General features: G+C 36.6%; 1 protein-coding gene across 2 annotated transcripts in view; it reads right to left on the reverse strand.

Moving 5' to 3' along the window:
- PPP2R3B (protein phosphatase 2 regulatory subunit B''beta) overlaps positions 1 to 19300 on the reverse strand; it is a 44292-nt gene that overhangs the window by 18024 nt on the left and 6968 nt on the right. Inside the window, exon 1 of one of the 2 annotated variants that reach the window (XM_036381915.2) lies at positions 12349 to 12713. The exons of the other annotated variant lie outside the window; for it this stretch is intronic. Within the exon in view, the coding sequence (XP_036237808.1) occupies positions 12349 to 12495 (147 nt within the window). The 5' untranslated portion in view covers positions 12496 to 12713. Of the gene's footprint in view, positions 1 to 12348; positions 12714 to 19300 lie in introns of those variants that run through there. 2 annotated transcript variants of the gene reach the window in all.

A 19300-nucleotide genomic window follows, 5' to 3' on the forward strand; every position in this document is an offset into this window, starting at 1 on the left:
CCCATGTGAGCTGCTCAAATGGCCACAGAGCAGCAGGTGGCCCAGCTCTTCAGAGGTGCCCGATGAGGAATGCCTCATCCAAGAAAAGGGAAAGTGCAAATCACAGACTACTAACATTCCCTGAATGTTGTTGGTATCATGAGGTACATCAGCATTTTGAGGAAGCTTAGTACAGAGAGGCAAGGCATTTTTAAAATCCACAGCTAGCGATATTTAGAGCCTCAGATGGAAAATTTCTTTTAAAAAGAAAGGTAGAAACAGAGGGAAGACTACACTAGAAAAGATCCCAGGAGAAAAAGAAAAGCTATAATCAGAACCATTTGATCATTGGATACTATATTTTTTCAGAAACCACTAATTTAGATACCTCAGTTACACAATAAATGATTTCTATTGGTCCAGGTTAAAAGCTGTTCTTAAATACATGCGGAAATCTCAACTCAGGATTTGTAGTAAGACCTATCCAAGCACAAGTTATTTAAAAGAATTATAAGGTAAGGGCTTTTAATTTATTTTTTATCTTATAGTCTGGAACATGTTCAAAACAGACAAAGATTATAAGGAAGAAGTTCAGCAACCAATTCAGAACTTAAGACAAACAAAGTTGAAGAAAAATGATTTTTTCTAAGATGAAAATGTTATATTGAAACATTTGAATTCAGCATGCTTACTGTAAAAACATATAATATTTAATCTATAAGACGGAATATTAATTCTAAGACCAAATACAGACTACAAATCTGTCATAGCAAGACAAATTAACTCTCCCTATGCTGAAAGATGTCTATTTTCACATGCTGGTTTCTCCAAGCTGGCAAAAGAAGAAACTATAAAAAGGCTTCATTTGTATTAGCAAGTGTATGATCACTTCACAGTAATTTCTGCTAGAATTATTTGGTGCCTACATATAGGCATCTAGTGAGAATACCATCTAGGGCACGAAACAAAATGCCCTTGAACATTCCTTGTGGCATCCAGCACAGCTCTCACTCTGCATCTGCCACGTGGATGTTCTGAGCATACTAATGCTTCTTAAATGCCACCAGCAACTTGGAATGGGACAATTGAATTGTGCTGTTAATGTCAGTCAACACAGGAATAGGAACTGTACCAAAGAGAGAAGCACATTGTCCAAAACCATTAGCTCCAACTAATGCACTATAAAGTTGATATTACATCTCCTCCCTCTTCTCATCTTCCCAAGAAGGGCCAAAGATTCTTCTCTCAGTCTGAATTCCAATAAACAAAAGGCTCCTTACTCTGCTGTATATGCTCCAATGAAGGAATGTGTGATACTAAAAGGGTTCTAAAAATTCACTATTTTCTGTTCAGGTGCTAGTTACTTCTGTAGAGGCACATATTGCATAGCTGATGAAGGAGTCAGTTCTGTTATTTCAGGAAAATAAAAATGCACTAATTGTGTAAGATTAGGCTGGTCTAAAATTAATTATAATTTTAACTGGAGAATTCCTTCATTAACAAGAATTGCCCGAAGTCTGCTAACATTCAATCTTTGACTGGAAAATCTGCAGGAACAGTTCATTAATCTTTTTACACAACTACTCCATTTCAGTGGTCAAATTAACATTTAGAAAATGATCTACATTTTCCTGTTGTTTTAAGTTAAAACCTTTAAAACTTATACCAGTAAGCTAAACTCAAAAAAGAGACTTGTTTGGTCAGTTAAAATTTTCCCTGCAACTTGCTGAGAAAGAGTACCAACAACAGGATGCTTGGAAATAAGGAAAACAGCTACATAAGCCTGTAAATAACTCAAACAGATGTGTGTTGAAGTGCCAGGACTGAAGGGAGCATTAAACTTTGCAATATGTACATATGAATTCCAGGATCTGTAAGTGTATTGCAAAGTTGCCACTGCAGTTTAGGTTTTATATAACAGATGGGAAATGAGGATTCCTTGAAAACATCTTGTTTGCAGTAATGTAAACAAACTTCTGTAAGATTTTTCTACAGGAGAATTCAAGAAAAGCTTTAATACACAACCAGTTTTCATTCTTGAGGTACAGAATTGTAAAGACTGTCCACAGCTACCCAACATTTACTTGCCTTGATTTTTACAATGGAGGAAATGGAAGTTTTTATCCCATTGAGGTCACTGTTCAAAGGTCAAAATTTCTAATATTAATTTTGCAACCTTCCAGATCCTTTTCCAACCATTCTTTCAGTAGTTGTTTATATTAATGGCATAAAATCAGTACTATAATTACAATACACCGATACACTAGGATATACCAGAGAACATGGAAACACCATATTCCAAAGAGAGAAATTAATTCTTCAAGCTAGACAGTCTTCTTACATCTACCACCTGATGAGTGGCATTCAGCAGTTAACTTTGTTATAAGCAAAAAAATAGACAGTGGGAATTTTAAAAGGGTGCACTTTTCCTTCTCTCTTAACTGTAAGAGCTGATGCCATGATACAATCATTCAACTACAGGAATATATACTGCTGAAATAACAAGGAAGGGATGACTTGATCCCAGATATTCTAATAATGTATGCTCAGTAATGTCTAGCTCTAATATTTGCATGCAGCAACTGCCAAAGCAGAAACACTGAGCCCCATGAAGGGGTTGAATATGTGGATTTAAATACAAGTGAGTAAAACCTCACTTAAAGGACTTGCTGGAGAAGGAAGCAAGGTAAATTTATTTGTGAATTTAATACTCTTTTAGAAATTTCTGAGATTAAGTCATGAACTTGGGTTGGAAGAGACATCTAGTTCCAACCCCTCCTGCTGTGGGCAGGGGTGCCACCCACTACATGAGATTGCTCAGGGCCCCATTCAACCTGGTCTTCAACACTTCCAGGGATGGGGGATCCACAACTTCTTTGGGTTGCCCATACCAGGGCCTCACCACTCTCATAGTAGAGAATTTTTCCTCTCTTTTTAGTTTAAAGCCATTCCCCCTTGTCCTATCACTATCTGGATTGAACTGATTGGTATTTACATTGTTTTGACAGGACTACAGGATAAGATAACTTCATTCAGAAATGTTGATTACACCAACATTTTTTCTTCCTGTTTCTTTGAAAAAAGCCCAACCCTAAATATTTAAAAATATTTACAGAGTTTGCAGTCAGCTCTTGCTGTAGTATTTGACAGGAATTTCCATGATAATGGCCATACTAGAGAAAAGTCATTGGAATGCATACAACAGGGTCAAAAAAGGACCCCAAAAATTCTACCTCACATTTACATCCAACTTTACATTACAATTTTACTAACTGATACACCACAATCTTCCCAACAAAAAAAAAAAAAAAAACCACCAAAAAACAAACAAAAAAAAAATAGGCATTAAATATTGAAAATACTATAAAGAGATTTTTGCCTATCAAATAGATGAAAGTCTTGTTCAATTCCTTGGCAGTTTTTAACTAGGAATTTAGGAGGAAAAAAGGTCTGTTGCAATATTGCTTACAATGTGCAGTATGTAAGTTAATCTAGTTCTTCAACAGACTAGGTCATCTAGTCTTATATATTCTACTTTATGCTAAACTTACCTGGATCATCCAAAGTGCATAATAAGCTAAGAGGATTTTCTGCAGAGATATGCAATTCAGCCTTTTAAATCCTAATATCCATGCAACCACCCACATATAAAGCTCCTCAACCACCTAACAATGAAAACAGATAAGTGCATGAAATTCCTTGACGCACAACAGAAAATGGAAGCCAACATGGAGATTCAAAGGGTAACATTTTTTTACTGAATCTTTCCTTTATTAAATTCAGTGAGTTCTTAAGAATACAATGTGTGTTACAGCTGATCAGTTAAATAGTAATTGTGAATGTAATGTAAAAAGCTGTCAGTACGCAGGCTCACAAGGAACACCTGACCAGCCTTCCCATCCCTCTGCTCTGTTACTGCTGTCAGTCTAAGTCTGACCAATAAAATCACAGAAATATTTCCTTTTAAGCTTACTATCTAATTGACTGTAAAGTGAAAGTAAACATTTCCCTCTAGATAAACAATTGGCATTATAAGTAGTTTTATGGAATTTATATCTTGAAAATCTCACATAAAAGACTTGCACTACTATTATTTAGAAAAGGGTTCATTCTCATTTGGAGGAAAGACAAGAGTTTTGAAAAACCTGTTCTAATACATCAAATACTTTAACATGCTGAAGGGCCTTCAAAGATCTGTTTCAGGATAGACAAAGTAAGGTTACTACCAGAACGTTCCTCAGAAGAAGCCCAGACAAACATGCCCTCTGTAACATAAGCTCTTTTGACCTTGTGGTAGACATTTACATTTAAAATTATTTGACTTGAAGCGTGATGCTTTGTTATTGCTTTCTGTGTCATCCTCATTAGCATATTTCCAGCCAAACTAATGAGATTTTTTTACTGCAAGAGTTCACTGATTGTACTACTTCCCATTCAGCTTGGTGTGCTAAACAGTATTTTTTCCTCTGTGAAAGATGATCCTTGGACAACTTAAAACTTTGAAAATTTCTGGGTTCTTCCTGCAGCCAAGTACTATTACTCTAAAATGAAATTACTACACTGAAAATCATCTTAAAAACATTAAGTTTATCTGAAATCTTAATAATGAACTTTACAGCATGGCATAAGGTAAGCTATACCACAGCAGACCTGCGTCTTCCCCTTCCTCCATAGAATTTACTCGCTTCACTAGTGACATTGAAGCAGTATGGTGAATTGCCTCAGGTCACCAAGACAGCTGAAGAGCAAAATTAAAACTCCCTATTTGTCTTCATCAAATCTCACTCATTTGGTGCCACTTAAAGCAACATGGTCCTGCTGCTAATGTAAGGAAGATCAGGGAGTACTGCAGCAGTATTGTTTAAAATCAGATTACATTAGGCTTAAAACCATGCTAAGATTGTGATTCATTTTGCATAACCTAGTCAGAAATATAAAACTGATCAAACCCTGAGATACCTACAAAGAATGAACCCATGTTAAACCAATCATCAGGGTATATATGTAAAAGTCTTTCTTCTGGCAACAATCATTTTAGTCCCAGCTGTTTCCTTCTATTCTGGACTTCAGCTTGCTATCCTTCAGTGACTGTCTGGCAGCTGTTTTTAGATGGGCTATAGAGACTAATTTTATCATACGTGCTCCTCTTTCTTTCCACAGTAAGAGATAAACATCCATTAATTTTAACCCTGCTGCAGTTTTACACGAGCTTACTTTTGCTGTTAGCCTTAACTCTGAAAATTTCATTCATCCAGTCTGGTCTGTAGTCAATATTTGTGCTACATGGGGGGAAGGAAATGGAAAAATTAATACACTTTCCCATAAAGTTCTAGCAATATACCATTAGAAGAAAAAAGGTACTTTAACCTACACTGTTTCCAATTTTATACATGAGACCTGAGTTAAGGTCTGAGAGCAGGGTTCAGCAAATCTCCCAAAGCAGCCTATGTTCCAGTTAGCAATCCTGTGTTCAAATTCTGACCAGAAAAATACAGCTGGACTCTCCTTCCTGCATCCCAGGTTGTGCACTCATCTCAGTTTTAAATAAACAGACTATCATTCTCATCTCAGTTATGCATATTCTTGGCCATTTACTCTCAAGTCTATTTCTGTAAAAAGGTATGTGGTAATCTGGTCTTGTGTTCAATGCAAATGTTAACCCTCAACAATGAATCAACTTTACTCTAGAGATGAACCCGTACACTGCTCTGTCCCATTTTGGGATCACTGACATCTTACAGCATGTAGCAATTCCATAAACAAATCAAAAGAGATTCAGTGATGTTTAGAGCAGACAGGAGTAACACAAGGAAGGATCCTAGCTAACAGTAAAAATGAAGTCTGAAGAAGACCCTAATTTCTGATTCTGAGGTAAGAAATGAAATGGGTTTTTTTAAGCTGTTTGCTATATGAAACTAATTTCTCCCCTTATTTTAAGTCTTAATTTTGTGATAGCGTGGGAAAGAAGTACCCTGTCCAGTTTGAACAAAATTGGTGTGCTAAGGGCCACCACGTGGATAAGTCTTGAAAGTCCTCCTATAAGGCATAAAGAATTATGGTACAACTATCATTAACACTTTCCCCCTTTATTTAACCAAGCCAAACTGAAATAGCCAAAAGGACCCTCAAGAAAAAGCCAGTGAAGTGTCAGCACTGCAGCAGAGCATGCAAAACTTTGGACATCTACACAAACCCATCTGGGAAAGCATGTTCTAATGTAGGAAGAGACTGTATGCAGTGGCATGCAGCAAAAGCTTCCACCTGAAATTATGAAATGCATCCCATACATACTATCTGGGGTATAGAATTTAAAACCACATTCAACTAAAAGCATTTGTGAATGGCCACCACAGGCAAGTCATATCACATACACACCAACAAAAGTAGCACTGGGAAACTTTCAAAGGGTCAAAATCTGATTTTCACTTGTTAGTGAAGGCTGAGGTAAACTGGCGTTTTTCTGCATGATACCTAACCATTATAGCACACAATTACCAGTCTCCTCCCTTTCAGTAATATATATGCTGCACTAACAGATGTCTCACTCAAGTTCTTCTAAAACTTTGATTTTGTAAATACTAGGATTCCCCCAATTTGCAGCTTGGTAGAGCTGACACAGGTAAATCATGCAGTCCTGCTGGGCTGGGAACTGGAAGACGCTATTGCAAAAGCATTATTGCTGTAGAAACACCTCCAAATATGGCTGCACGCTTTTTTCTTTGTACAGCCACACAGAGCTTCAATATCAAAAATATCGAGTATGAAGAGCTGATTGATTTATTCAGAAAACACTTGGGTTTTCACAAACACAAAATGAAAGATGTAGTTACCTGTGCCCCCCAAAAGGGCACAAGACCATTCCACATTACATCTACATCCATTGGTAACCTGCTTCATTTGCTGACAAAACTTTCACCAAAGGCTTCTAGAGCGAGGTTTGCTCTGAGAATTACCATCACTGGTAATGATGACACTTTTTATCCAGTGAAGATATTTTCTCTCTTTCGCATGCCTTACTAATTTAAAAATAGAAAAGGGTACAAATTATAAAATGGAAAAAAACCCAGGAGTCTTCAGAAAAATCTACCCCGTGAACCACAATTTCCCAAAATTTTCTAATTTTCTTTTAAATTTCATAAGACAAAAGTAGTAGAAAAATTAGTCACTGCTACTATAACTGTTAGTGCCTGTGAGTTGCTGTCAAACAGGCTACAGTTTATGAATTATGTCAAATTAAGTAATCCAATAACTAATATATACTGTTAGTCATATAGTTGCAGCTTCCTCAGAAAATATTCTGATTGCAGATTAAATCAGTTCCTCTATTCCTTCCCACTATATTCTGTTCCCCAACTGTTTCTAGGGCACAGTCTGGCAAGTTCCTCCTAGTACATGATTATTTTGATTGTACACAGCCAATGGACTGACAGGTACACCCAAGGCAATTCTAACATTTGTCTACAGAAAACAGCCCTTGTCAGGACAGGCCATCAGTTCAACATCAAAAGTAACACATACAGCTAAGACAGACATCCACTTAAACTCTGCAATAGCTTTTTATCCTTACATGTTTACAACAAGCAAGCTTCAATCACTAGGTGCAATTGACTTCAAGAAGAATCCTCTCAAACAAGAAGTGCCACCAAGTTCAGCCTTGCTACAGAGCTGAAAGTCAACAGCTGGAGCAAGTATCCTGTCAACTGCTTGTCTGCTGATGCCCTGAAAAATTCTGATTTGGACAATTGTGAAAACAATCTCATCTCCCTCTTGCCCTGTAAAAGTTGAAGGACATTGTATATGAAGATGTGCTGAACTGTTTCAGGCTTTCCAGGACAACCAATAGTCATACAACATCTACTATTAGTAGTGTTAGTTAAAATGGAGAAAAGAATAGTGAATCTTTTATTTCAAGGGGAAAATAAGTACATCTGAACTCTTCAATGTATGAATTGCTGCATCACAAAACTTAGCTGCAGAGGGAACTGACATCTAGACTCTTAAATCACGAATGCAAGTAAGCTGTAACGAACTTTCACCATACCGGCTTTTCTATAGAAACAGTACACATTTTCTGTAATAATAATTTAAAAAATAGATTTATGACCAGACATGAGCAGGTAAAGAAGCTGCTATCACAGGCAGCCAATACATTTTGCATTTGAACCAAGAGTCTCCATTACAGAAATGGTAAAAATCTACCAGCTTGTTTACAGTTTCTTTTTAAGAGACTAGAGCTTAAAACCTGGCAATCCACTAGCAGTGAACCATTTATGGAAAACCTCATGTTAACTAGTAAGTCTCAGTGGGCAGCCTATATATTTTCATTCTGTTTTAAACGTTGACACCTGCTCTGGAAAACTGGCATTATATCAGCAAGTAGCATCAAGTGTACTTATTAGCTACAGTCAGAATGAGATTTGTATTCCATCTCTGGCCCTCCCAGCAAACACTTGTGTTCTTTAATAAGGCATTTGTGTGCCTGATGTAAAAGTATTATGCAAAAATGAATATTGGGTCCTCCCCCTGTGGTGTTAAAAGGTCTACAAATTATGTTAAATTAGAAAACTGATGTTAACAGGAAAGCTGTCATGCCTGAAGCCTCTAATTGTCACACAACCTTCTTCTGAGACTATAGCTGTAAACCCAACAGCCTCAATTAAATTTTTTGAAAGTAGTTTTGCCTCAGAAATGAGAATTATCTTCATGACTAAAAGAATCACTGTGTGCACTACATCACAAATATACACCAGCCCAGCACACAGTAGTACCTACAGACTCCGTGTTCATTGCTTGAACATGCCACAAGCATTTACGTAGCATTTCGGTAACAAAGGAATGTAAAAATGACCAAGAGGCACTAAAGTCTAAAGCCACTTCACTCAGAAGGCAAGCTAATCTCGTGAGACACTGCAGAAGCTGAAGAAATAGTTCTCATACAGCTGACATAAATAGCGTGTGTAAGCAGCATTTAGTATCATTAACAGGTGGTCATGAAATGAGTAGTTCTCCATTTTCACACTGAGTTGTGATGCATACAACTACACCAAGGGATCACCCAGTAGGCACAGCAGATAAAGATATAATTCATTAAAAGTATCAAAAAATATGCCAGCACAGGTCTGTCACTAACATTGAGAAGATTAATTAAAAACTTAGGCTTGATTTTTTTTAGCTCCTTTTTAAAAATTATATTCAGCATGAATCTATTTGATTTTTTTAAGTCTAGTTTTAAAATTAGAACTCTGACGTTTTGTAAGGCAACATGGCCTCTAAGTATCAAAAAATACCCATTTTTCAAGGTTTAGCTCACACTGAGTTAAATGCATAAGCATGTCAGTGTACACACACGTATTTTATTCTAATTATGTTTCAAACTTGAGGTATATTTTCCTCATATAGCATGCATAATGGGGCTGCTTATATTCCAACTCTGACAGGTAGGGATGTCACCAGACATTGGTTAAAATACAATGCTCAGCCTTTCAGGTCACATCTGTAAGTTGCCAGTACATTTGAGAGTTTCTTCTTCCTTCAAAGTTTCAGATAAATTGACAAGCAAGGTGGACAAGCACAGTGACTCTTCAAGTGCTGCATTCCCAGCTCAATATAATCCATAGGTGTTAAGTACTTAAGAAAGACCTTGGTTTTACAATCAACATCAGAGTAAGATGGAATGAAGTTTTATTTCATTTTATGCAGAAATACCTACAAAGAAATTTAGCCCCCCAAGGTAACAGAGAACATTTCAACAGTAATGTATTGCTTCATCTTTCTTTTGAGAAATAGCTCTTTCCATAAAGCCCTACTTTGCTCAGTTTTTTTCAATTTTCATCAATAAATTAAAACTGAGGAACAGCCTATTCCACTTTCTAGAACAACCTACCTCACTACTGGTGGTCTATTTAAAGATTTTCAAGAAACCTGATGTGCTATGCTCTAATGACCACCCCTTCTAAACCACAAGGGATTACCTACAAAGATTATTTACTTACATGGCCCTATATGAAAAGCCACTGCCTTAGAATTCTTGGAACCTGTGGAAGACCCAGTCATTCCAACCCACCTCAAAGCAGATTGAGCCACATGCTATTTCACCATTCAGCACCATTACTAATTTTTTATTTTAAGATGCTAGTTTTAATAGCACAAACCTCTTAAAGAGAATCTGTCATTTGTTTAACAAACTGTAAAATTACAAGATTGTAGTGGAAATATGGAAGAATAGATTGGCTTCCATTTCTGTTTGACTTTAGCATTCTAATTTTACATCATATTCATGAACTGTTGTGTCTGAAAGCCTATACAGGGAAATAGGGGGTTGTAAATTCCAAAACCAACAAAGTTTGACAACTGAAATGATAAAGTTTTGTTTCAAGTTATTTTACAAAAGCTCTAAGGAGTCTCTAATTTTAACATGAAATTTCTTCAATGATTATGTAGCTGATAAACATTAATATTTGAAAAGCACCTAACCTATGAGGATAAGTTGGAATTAACATAAAACAGCAGGTAAAAAATACACATCTTCTATATCAACAGTTACTAGCACTCATATTTAATTTTTTATGATACTTCCAAAAAGGTCTCCTTAACATCATGGGGTCAAAGCAAAACATCACCTAAAAAAGGAACTTAAGAGAAAATGCTTTCTATGAAATTGAGCAATGACAGACTTCATATTCTAGTGTTATACTCCTACTAATTCTGTTTTGCTCACAAATGTTTGTAATCTAATGAAGTCATTTATCATACATTATTCTACAGTTGCCATTTACCCAGGAAGCACAAGACTGGTTAAAAAATGAAAAATACTTGCTCTTTGTCTTCACTCTAAGTTTATAGCCAGCAGCATCCTAGAGCCCCTACAGATTAGACAAGCTGTTTTCTAAAGCAGTTAGTAGCTTGGAGGTATGCTGAACCATACTACACTGAGATGTTTTCTAGGTCAACATAAAAAGGCCCTGTAAAAGTACAAGTGATCCAACTATCGCTCGATGAAAGACAGATCAAGTTAAGGGGCACCACACAAGGTAATGCTGTGTTTGTTTACAACAGGATGCCATGACTAGACTGAACTTGCCTCCTCTTCTGAGGTGCCCAAATATTACTGCTACCACTACTTTTGGGTAATTAAGATAGCAAGAAAAGAAAATATTATCTCTAGTCAATGTACCTGTCTCCAGTTTAGCACTGAAGACACAAGTCAAAAATCCTTTAACTCACATGTCAATGCTGAATGGTGTAAATCAGCACAGTCAACACTGGCACTCTGTTTTGCAAAAAGGAATAAACATTGTTTATAAAGATCACTTGAAACAAATTTTAAATAATCATATAGAAGACAGAAGGCTAATACATTTTTAGGGTCATAGGGCTCTATGTCCCTCTCTTGAAGGTCATCTGGAAGAGACACTAGTGCTCTGAATTCAAAATTAAGTAGCAGGCTATATTTAGAATAACTAACAATGCCAGAAATTCTAAGTTAATGTAATTTTTATTCAACTGCTAAACTTTCCTTAATTAAAAAAGGGTGAAAAAATTCACACATGCCTTCACTGACACCTTTATTTTAGTATATGAATTAGAAGTGAGGGTGAAGTAAGGTCAAAGTGAATGCTTTCAGATATCACTGTATGTCTTAAAGGGTATTCAAAGAAATACCAAATTTCAGTTTCTCAAAAAAAGTTGTACGTTTTTTCTCATTCCAAAGGATAACAAATCTCTTTGAACATTGACTCTACAAGTAGTTTCCCTTCTGATTTTACTTTTCAAATACTTCTATTCTCAAGTTTAAGCACACTTGAAAATTGTAGCTTTAACTCACTGCTACAAAACAGCAACAGCACACGTGTGAATCAAGCAGCAACAACTGATCTCATTCAAATAAAAAGTTCAAAATAAACAATCTAAAGGAATTCAGGATCACCATGCAAGTATGCAAGCACTTTTTACCCTATTATGTTTGAGCTAGTGAAGTTACAGCCTATTTCAGTAGTTTTTATATGCCCAGTTCCAATAAGAGGAAAATTAAACCCCCCAGAGAAATGCACGTAGATTGCAATTATACAGACTAAGGAAAAGAGTCTTTAAAAGCCTAATAGCATTAAATGCACCAACTTTGCACTGCATATACCTCTGTGCAAACATTGTACTTGAGCTGTGCTATGTGCTTCAGCAAACTCTCATCTTTTCTTTGCACAAAACCACCAGAAGAGTCTTTTAAAACACAGAAGAAATCATCATACATGGAACAGACTATCAAAACCCTGCTAGCTGAGTGACAGCTTCCATGCATTGCCTGCAGTTTGAGTGGTTATAAAGGTACAATTGACAACAATAACTTAATTGTATAAGAACAGAAAGACAAACCTGAACCTGCTGAAAAGCTTTCAGTCTCTTCTTAAATCTAGAAGGTAAAACAAAATCACATCCTCGAGCTAGCAGTGCCAACTCCTTTCTTAGATCAGGATCTTGCCGCAAAGAAATCTCCTTTATCCTCATGCTTTCGGATTTCATATAATGTCTCTGTGTGCCAGTCCAGGCACTTGAGTCCCAGTAAATAGCAGAGCTGTTGTATTATCTCTCAGTGCTGCTTAAAGCAGCAGCTGCGCCCGAGTTCTGGGATATTATAAGAGTCAGCTCAACTTCGCCCGCTCCATACATTAAAGGGAACTTGGCTGGAATCGCAAAAACAGATTGGGAAGTCACTTTGGGGGCCTGCCCTTTCATCCAGGCATTCCAAAGTCTAAATGGGACAGTATGGAAAATGAAAACCGTGTTTGGAGGAGCATCTATAAAAGCAGCTTCCAATTTTAAAAGAGGCAAGCCCTACAGGAATGCAGAGAGGCCAGCCGTGGTTATTTTCTAGCTTCCTCCTCCTCCCATCCCCCTCAGCTTTCCCTTCTGTCACAAAACACTCACTGTCTAGCTTCAATGAAGTACCTCACCGAAGGATATGGCTTATTACACAGCAATTAATTCCTTTTAAACTATTTTGCTCTTTAGTGGGAACCCTATTACACTGGGACAATGAAGGCAATGGCAAAGAGCTTCAGACAGGCTTTCAGAATGGCTCACATAATCAATAAATAGATAGAGATTGATGTAAAAAAAACTAAGTTACTGTATTTCAAGAATCTAAAAATTTAAATGTTAAGACAGAAAACCATAGCAGAAATGAAGTTAATGTTACCACACTGAAACACTGCTTTAAATCATGTTTTACCAAAAGGTTACATTAGAAATATAAATGATGTCACAAAATTTGAAAAAATTGACAGGATACTTTTTTTCCTAAGTAACTTTATAAACATTAACATCCACATACTAGATTGCATACTTGTCACATTTCAGTAGCATTAGACTCCACTACTACTCTATTTTCAGTGTATTGAACCTCAAATACATTTTATGGGGGTGGTGAGGCCAAGTTTTAGTACACATCAATATTCTTCATGGAAACAGAAATCTGATGAGCTTCTGTGAAAATTCAAGTGACTTTCAGTTCCTTCTCCTTTGCAATTTTAGGTACATTAACTTAAAACTAGTGGCGTTTTCACATTTTAAATGGATATACCTTTATCATAGCAATCTTTAGGAAATGCTGCTATTTTGATGGATTTTTTTTTCAAATATCACCACTACAGTTATGACTAGAGTAACTTATACTATTTCAAGCTGTGAACACTGTTAGCACCTCCAAATTCTCTAAAGATAGAGATGTTGGCTATTTATTATCAACATAATTGTCACGCACAAGTTTAGTTACAAACAGCATAAAAGGAAAGACTTTGCCAAACCTAGTCAGTTTTCATCCCTCCTACTTTAAATAAGGCCATTTTCCTGATTACACAAAATGTACACAGCCCAAAACAACTCTTTCACCACTATGTCAGAGATTTCTTTTACTGGATGGCACTATTTTACTCCCATATAATCTTTAGCCACATTTATCTATTCATAGCCATTCAATATGTAACACTGTATTAAAATCCCACAGTAAATATCCCTATTCAATTAAGAAAAGAAAACTATGAAAAAGTGCTAGTGAAACATGATTTGTGTTAAATGGATTTTTTTTTTAGTTTATCACACACTGTTAGAAAGTAAATAATGACAAAACACCTTCTTTCTTGGTTTTAATTTAGTATCCAGCCCAGTCCCTGCCTCCCACTTCTCTACTGCAGCTCGTTATGAAGATATTTATTTCTTTCGGAAGTGGGAGAACAAGAAAGGAATTGACAAGGCAAGAGTCAGACATGTTGTGGTTGGCATGACCAGACTATCCAACTGCATTGAGCAAATCTGGCTGTCACTCACTGTCTTTTAAGAAGACTAAATCAACTAACCTGGGATAAACCTTGGCCACAGGGAAGTCAACAGAAAACCGGGCATGCAGTACACAACAGCAGCATGCCTGGAACTTGAGATGAAGGACTGAGGTGTTAGAGTAGGAGAGGAATCCTATTCTGGCAACAGATAACCATTCCAGACCAAAATGTGGAAGGTCAGGAAGGTTGTATTGCAAGGCAGATTGTGTTTCAGGTTAGGCAGAACAGCCCTTATTTGAGGTAAGGAAAGGCATCTTCTCACCTAAATTGCTATTTTCATCCCTTTCAACCAGGTGATGCACTCCCATTTGCATCACTGTGCTGCATGCACAGTCTTATTTGATGTGGCTGTGCTATGTCATTAAGGTGATGGATTGTCACACTGAGAGCTAACCTAAAAGAGCGAAGTGCCAGTCTGGAACCTAAAAGGCCTGGAGCTCCTGAACCTGCTGAAGGAGCCTCAGTAACAAAGAAATATTCTGAACTCCATTTTTGAAGGAGGTGTGTATTTCCCTCCCTTATTCAAACAGAACTCAGAACCCATCATAACTTAAGCAGCAAACCAGGTTCAGTATTTTGAATATTCTGCATTGCTTTGTCATAATATTACTTCACTGCTCCAAGTCAATCCCATTGTTAGTCTAATATGTTTTAGCAGTGTGGTTTCCAACCTAGTGGTCCTTTATATACCTGGGTATTTGTTGTTCACAGGTTGCAATATGTTGTTCCAGAGATTGCAACTGGCTACTAATCACATCATTTTCACCATCTAAATGGAAAAGGGTTTTTTATTGCCACATTTAAGGAGACTGAGCATTTATAAAGCAATGTGGTCATGAGTCCCCTAAGATGTGTTTTAGCCTTTTCAGTCATGAATTAATCACAGGGGAAAGTCAGCTTTCATCCCGACTGAACTGGAAGTGTTCTAGAGTTACTTTTATTCTAAATCTGAATTCTCTCCAGTGAAAGCTAAAGCAAAATCCTTTACTGGGTGAAGGTCTGGGTGCCAGCCATGAAGCTGTTAAAGTATCCTGGCAGCTTATTATTAGCTAGATAAACAAACAGGGGGAAGATGCATGCTCAGAACTTCCTTCCAAAGCTAAAGATACACACTATGAATGGACTGGACTCAAGGACTGTGGCCAAAGAGTTCGTCACTTTAACAAAGATCTGAAAATACACAAGAGTAACACAGCATAAATAACACAATATTCTGGATATTGTAGAGGAAATACAATCTTGAAGACAACTTTAAAAACCCCTTAAGTATTTGCCTAGCAAACCAGAATTTCTTGTCAGAAGCATATACCAGCAGTATATTAAAGTCTTAATCCTTTAAGTGGAAGTGACCTCAAATCTGGAAAAAGCATTACAGGAAGACCCCAAGAAAATAATTTTCAGCCATATAAAAACTTCAGTTGCTGGAGTCTAGTGTTTAACCCAATAAAACATGAACCAAGACAACAAAAAGCCTGTTTGGCTTTTGGAGGAAATTTAAATAAGGCTGAATAGGCAATCCCAATGGCAACAGCACGGAACCCAATAGCATCCCTCAGCCTGTGATGATGCAGAAACTAAGAGTGGCTTCTGGGTTAACTGTGGAAAGAAAATTGTTGTACCTCCAAATCAGCCAATATAAAGGGCTGTAATGCAACTAATGATACTCGTTACAAAAGTAACTTAATAGTGAGGGGCAGAACACAGCAGTTAAGAGAAGTAAGGCAAGGTGGCACCTTTTCAATACAGAAAAAAAAATGGCATGACTAATGTAGTATTTAAGATATATTCCAGGGGTTTAAAGTGGAAAGAAGGCACTAGTAAAAACAAATAGGTTGGGAAAATATACAAGAAGTCAATCACCTAAGGATGCTTGCTAAAACACAGCTACTATGAGGCAAAAAATACAAAGAAGAAATTACATAGATATACTAGAAGACAAACAAAAGAAGCAATTCTTTGCTAGACTAAGAAAACCCAAACCAAACAACCCTAAAATGCTGAGTTCTTTTTTTTTTCCACTCAAAAACCATTGTCTAGTCTAGACTAGCACCATTATTTAATGTTATCAAGAATTATTTCTAAATCAGATAGTCCATACCTCACCTTTGCTATACTGAAAGATCCTGAAACTAACTTTTTGCTAGGGAGTCATCCCTTTTCAGCAGTACACTCCCAAAACCCAAGGGAGCTGACATGTACAATGTGTACACAGCAGAAGGAATCAAGTTATTAGGCTCACATTCAACAACCAGTTATGGAAACTGATTGCTTTAAAGTTATGGACAGTGTTCCTGGAGTGAGTATGACATACTGATGAACTGCTAGATGTTGACACTGTGCAGTTCAGAAATCTACCTTCCCAGGAAGAAACTGATCCTTTGGCCTTGGAAGGGAGTTCATGTGCATCTGGGCCTAGATACGTAAGTTTTTTTCTTGTAGGATGCAATGCCTCCACACTGGAATGGGAAGTCTTGCATGTAAATGCCTTCTTGAATGATTATTTAAATTTTCCAGTAGTCTTGGATTAGACAGAACAGTGCCTGGCAGTTCTTTCCACAGTAGTTAAGAGAATCCAGAATTCTTAGGAGACAAGACAGTGAGTAAGTAAAAAGACAGCAGTTAGATGCCAGATGTGTGGTCATGTTAGTAGGCCAGGAGGGAGGGGCTGATCAGATTTTCTGCACATTACCAAAAGAAAGCCATGTATGAACACCAGCTGCTAAGGGCCATTATCAGCTTAGAACTAAGATAAGATACATGTCACCTTGCTATGATTACACAGCCTGGACTCCAAAGACATAGCAAGGGCCTTTTTCAGTTTGTTAACTGCATCTGACAGATGAACTTCAGCAAGCATCAGTAAGTTATAAAATCAATGCCTGATAACAAAGGAATGGTTTACAACCCTTTAGAATAATTCTCATGTTCTCTGCCGTCTTAAGAAAAGTCACTTCACATTTTATTTATTTATGTACAGCATAAACCGAATTTTAAGGGAAAAAGGTTGCTGGAATAGTTTTGCAGATGGAGCCTATTTACTATTCATGATCTTCACATGACCCTATTAATCAGATCATGAAAACCAAGACCACCCAAATTGATGCTGATGAAGTGAGTATTAAAGAGAGAAAGCTATAAACAAAAAATCTACTATGGATTACACAAACTAGTCATATTTCCTCTAATAAGATGCTGTGCTTTTACATTTTCAATCAACTGTGATGCTACAGAGGCTATCCACAGATGAAGCTACAGTCCACAATATATGCACTTGTAATTTTACCAACATAACCCTCTGAATAGCAGACTTAGATTAAAAAGAACAATCAGTTCAGGCTGATTCAGAATGCCAGAAATTTTCCTACAAGAGACAGCAGCTTTTACAACCAAGTCTAATGATATGCATTATGGAACTTTTCAAAGTCACACTGGCTATTTTGGATATTTAGTAATTTCTAGATTGTTATTATTGTTATTATTTACATTGTGTCACCTCAATTCGGAAGTTGACAGTAATTTAGAAGTCTGGTATTAAGAACATGAATGACATTTTATAACTGTCCAGCAATTTAGTTAAACACTGTAAAACCTGTTCAGTACTTCCATCTTTTGGACACTAACTGAATGTTCAATTAATCCTTTCAAAAGCATCTTTTCCCAGACTAGAATGATTAATACATGAAAATCACAAGTCCCTGAAATCACAAGACAATAATTTTGAGTCAGTGACAACTGCAGAACAGCTTCTCGCTTATGATTTCACTTGAGATCTCCCTCCCTGAAGATCTTAACACAAAGCCAACAAATCAGGAAGCTTAAGACACGGACTTTGTCCTACATGCCTGTCAGTAAAATCACAAAGGCTAATTTACCAATGAAAACCAGGATTTCTGATAGACCTTCTATGAAGACTTAATCTAATACTATTTTGTTGTTGTCTCAGTCTGAAATCATTGCTGATACCAGAATTGGAGGCAACAGAAACTATCTTGATTTCTACAGAACTGAATGGAAAACTGTCCACAAATTGCAAACAGGGTACAGTGCCAAAGGACAAAGCAAAGAAAGAAGGTGGTCACTGGCAACTATGTGAATTTTAGCTTTCAGAATAACTAACAGGGCAATCATTACGCATGAAGAAAAAAGACAAGAAATTATACATCTTACAGAGGCAGAACACCCCAAATACACCACCAGAACAGGAGCAATACTCCTGACTTTACTCCAATCTCCATTACTGTAAGTTGTTATGTAAATTTTACATATTTTTTTCAAGCAGTCTAGAAAAATTGTTCTAAAATACTAGGCTTAATTTTATCACTTGATAAATAAGCAAGGAGTCAAAATTTTACGTGTGTTTTTAGCATGTTAAAAGCAAGTAAGAGAAGAAAATTAGTCATCTTTTGTTTAAAAATCTAATACTACAACAGGAAAGTCTCCTGTTACAGTATTTGCTGTAAATGACTATTCCCAAAGATTTTGCAGGTAGAAGAATAATCTAGCTCATTGTTTCAATATTGCATAATTTCAAAGTTTGCTTTATCTTTTGGTAAAGTATGTCACAAAGATTATTATTTACAATACATCAGTATTCATCATATCTACTAGAAATGTTTACAAAATTTAGAAGATTGTTTATTGTTTATCAATACAAATCTAGCTTCTAAAGGAATAAAACTCATTAGAAACTGTTCTCCTGGTTCTGCTGAATCAAAAAAACACCTAATCAAGTAATTTGATAAGTTCTACAAGGCTTCTTTTGTCAAGAAAGTCAAACCAAACCTAATTCACACTGAACACATCTTGCAAGTATTTGGCAATGATTTCTTCAGCACCCACTCAGTATTCCCCCCCTACGTTTCCCCATGTAGATTCCATGTACATTTTCCTTTTAGACTTCCAGCTCATCCCACTCAACCTGAAATCAGCCAAAGTTACTAGCAGGATCTGCACAGAACAAATATCCAAGGCTAGTTGCATATGAAATGAAA

This window comes from Molothrus ater, chromosome 2 (genome assembly GCF_012460135.2).
Source record: "Molothrus ater isolate BHLD 08-10-18 breed brown headed cowbird chromosome 2, BPBGC_Mater_1.1, whole genome shotgun sequence".
NCBI lineage: Eukaryota > Metazoa > Chordata > Aves > Passeriformes > Icteridae > Molothrus > Molothrus ater.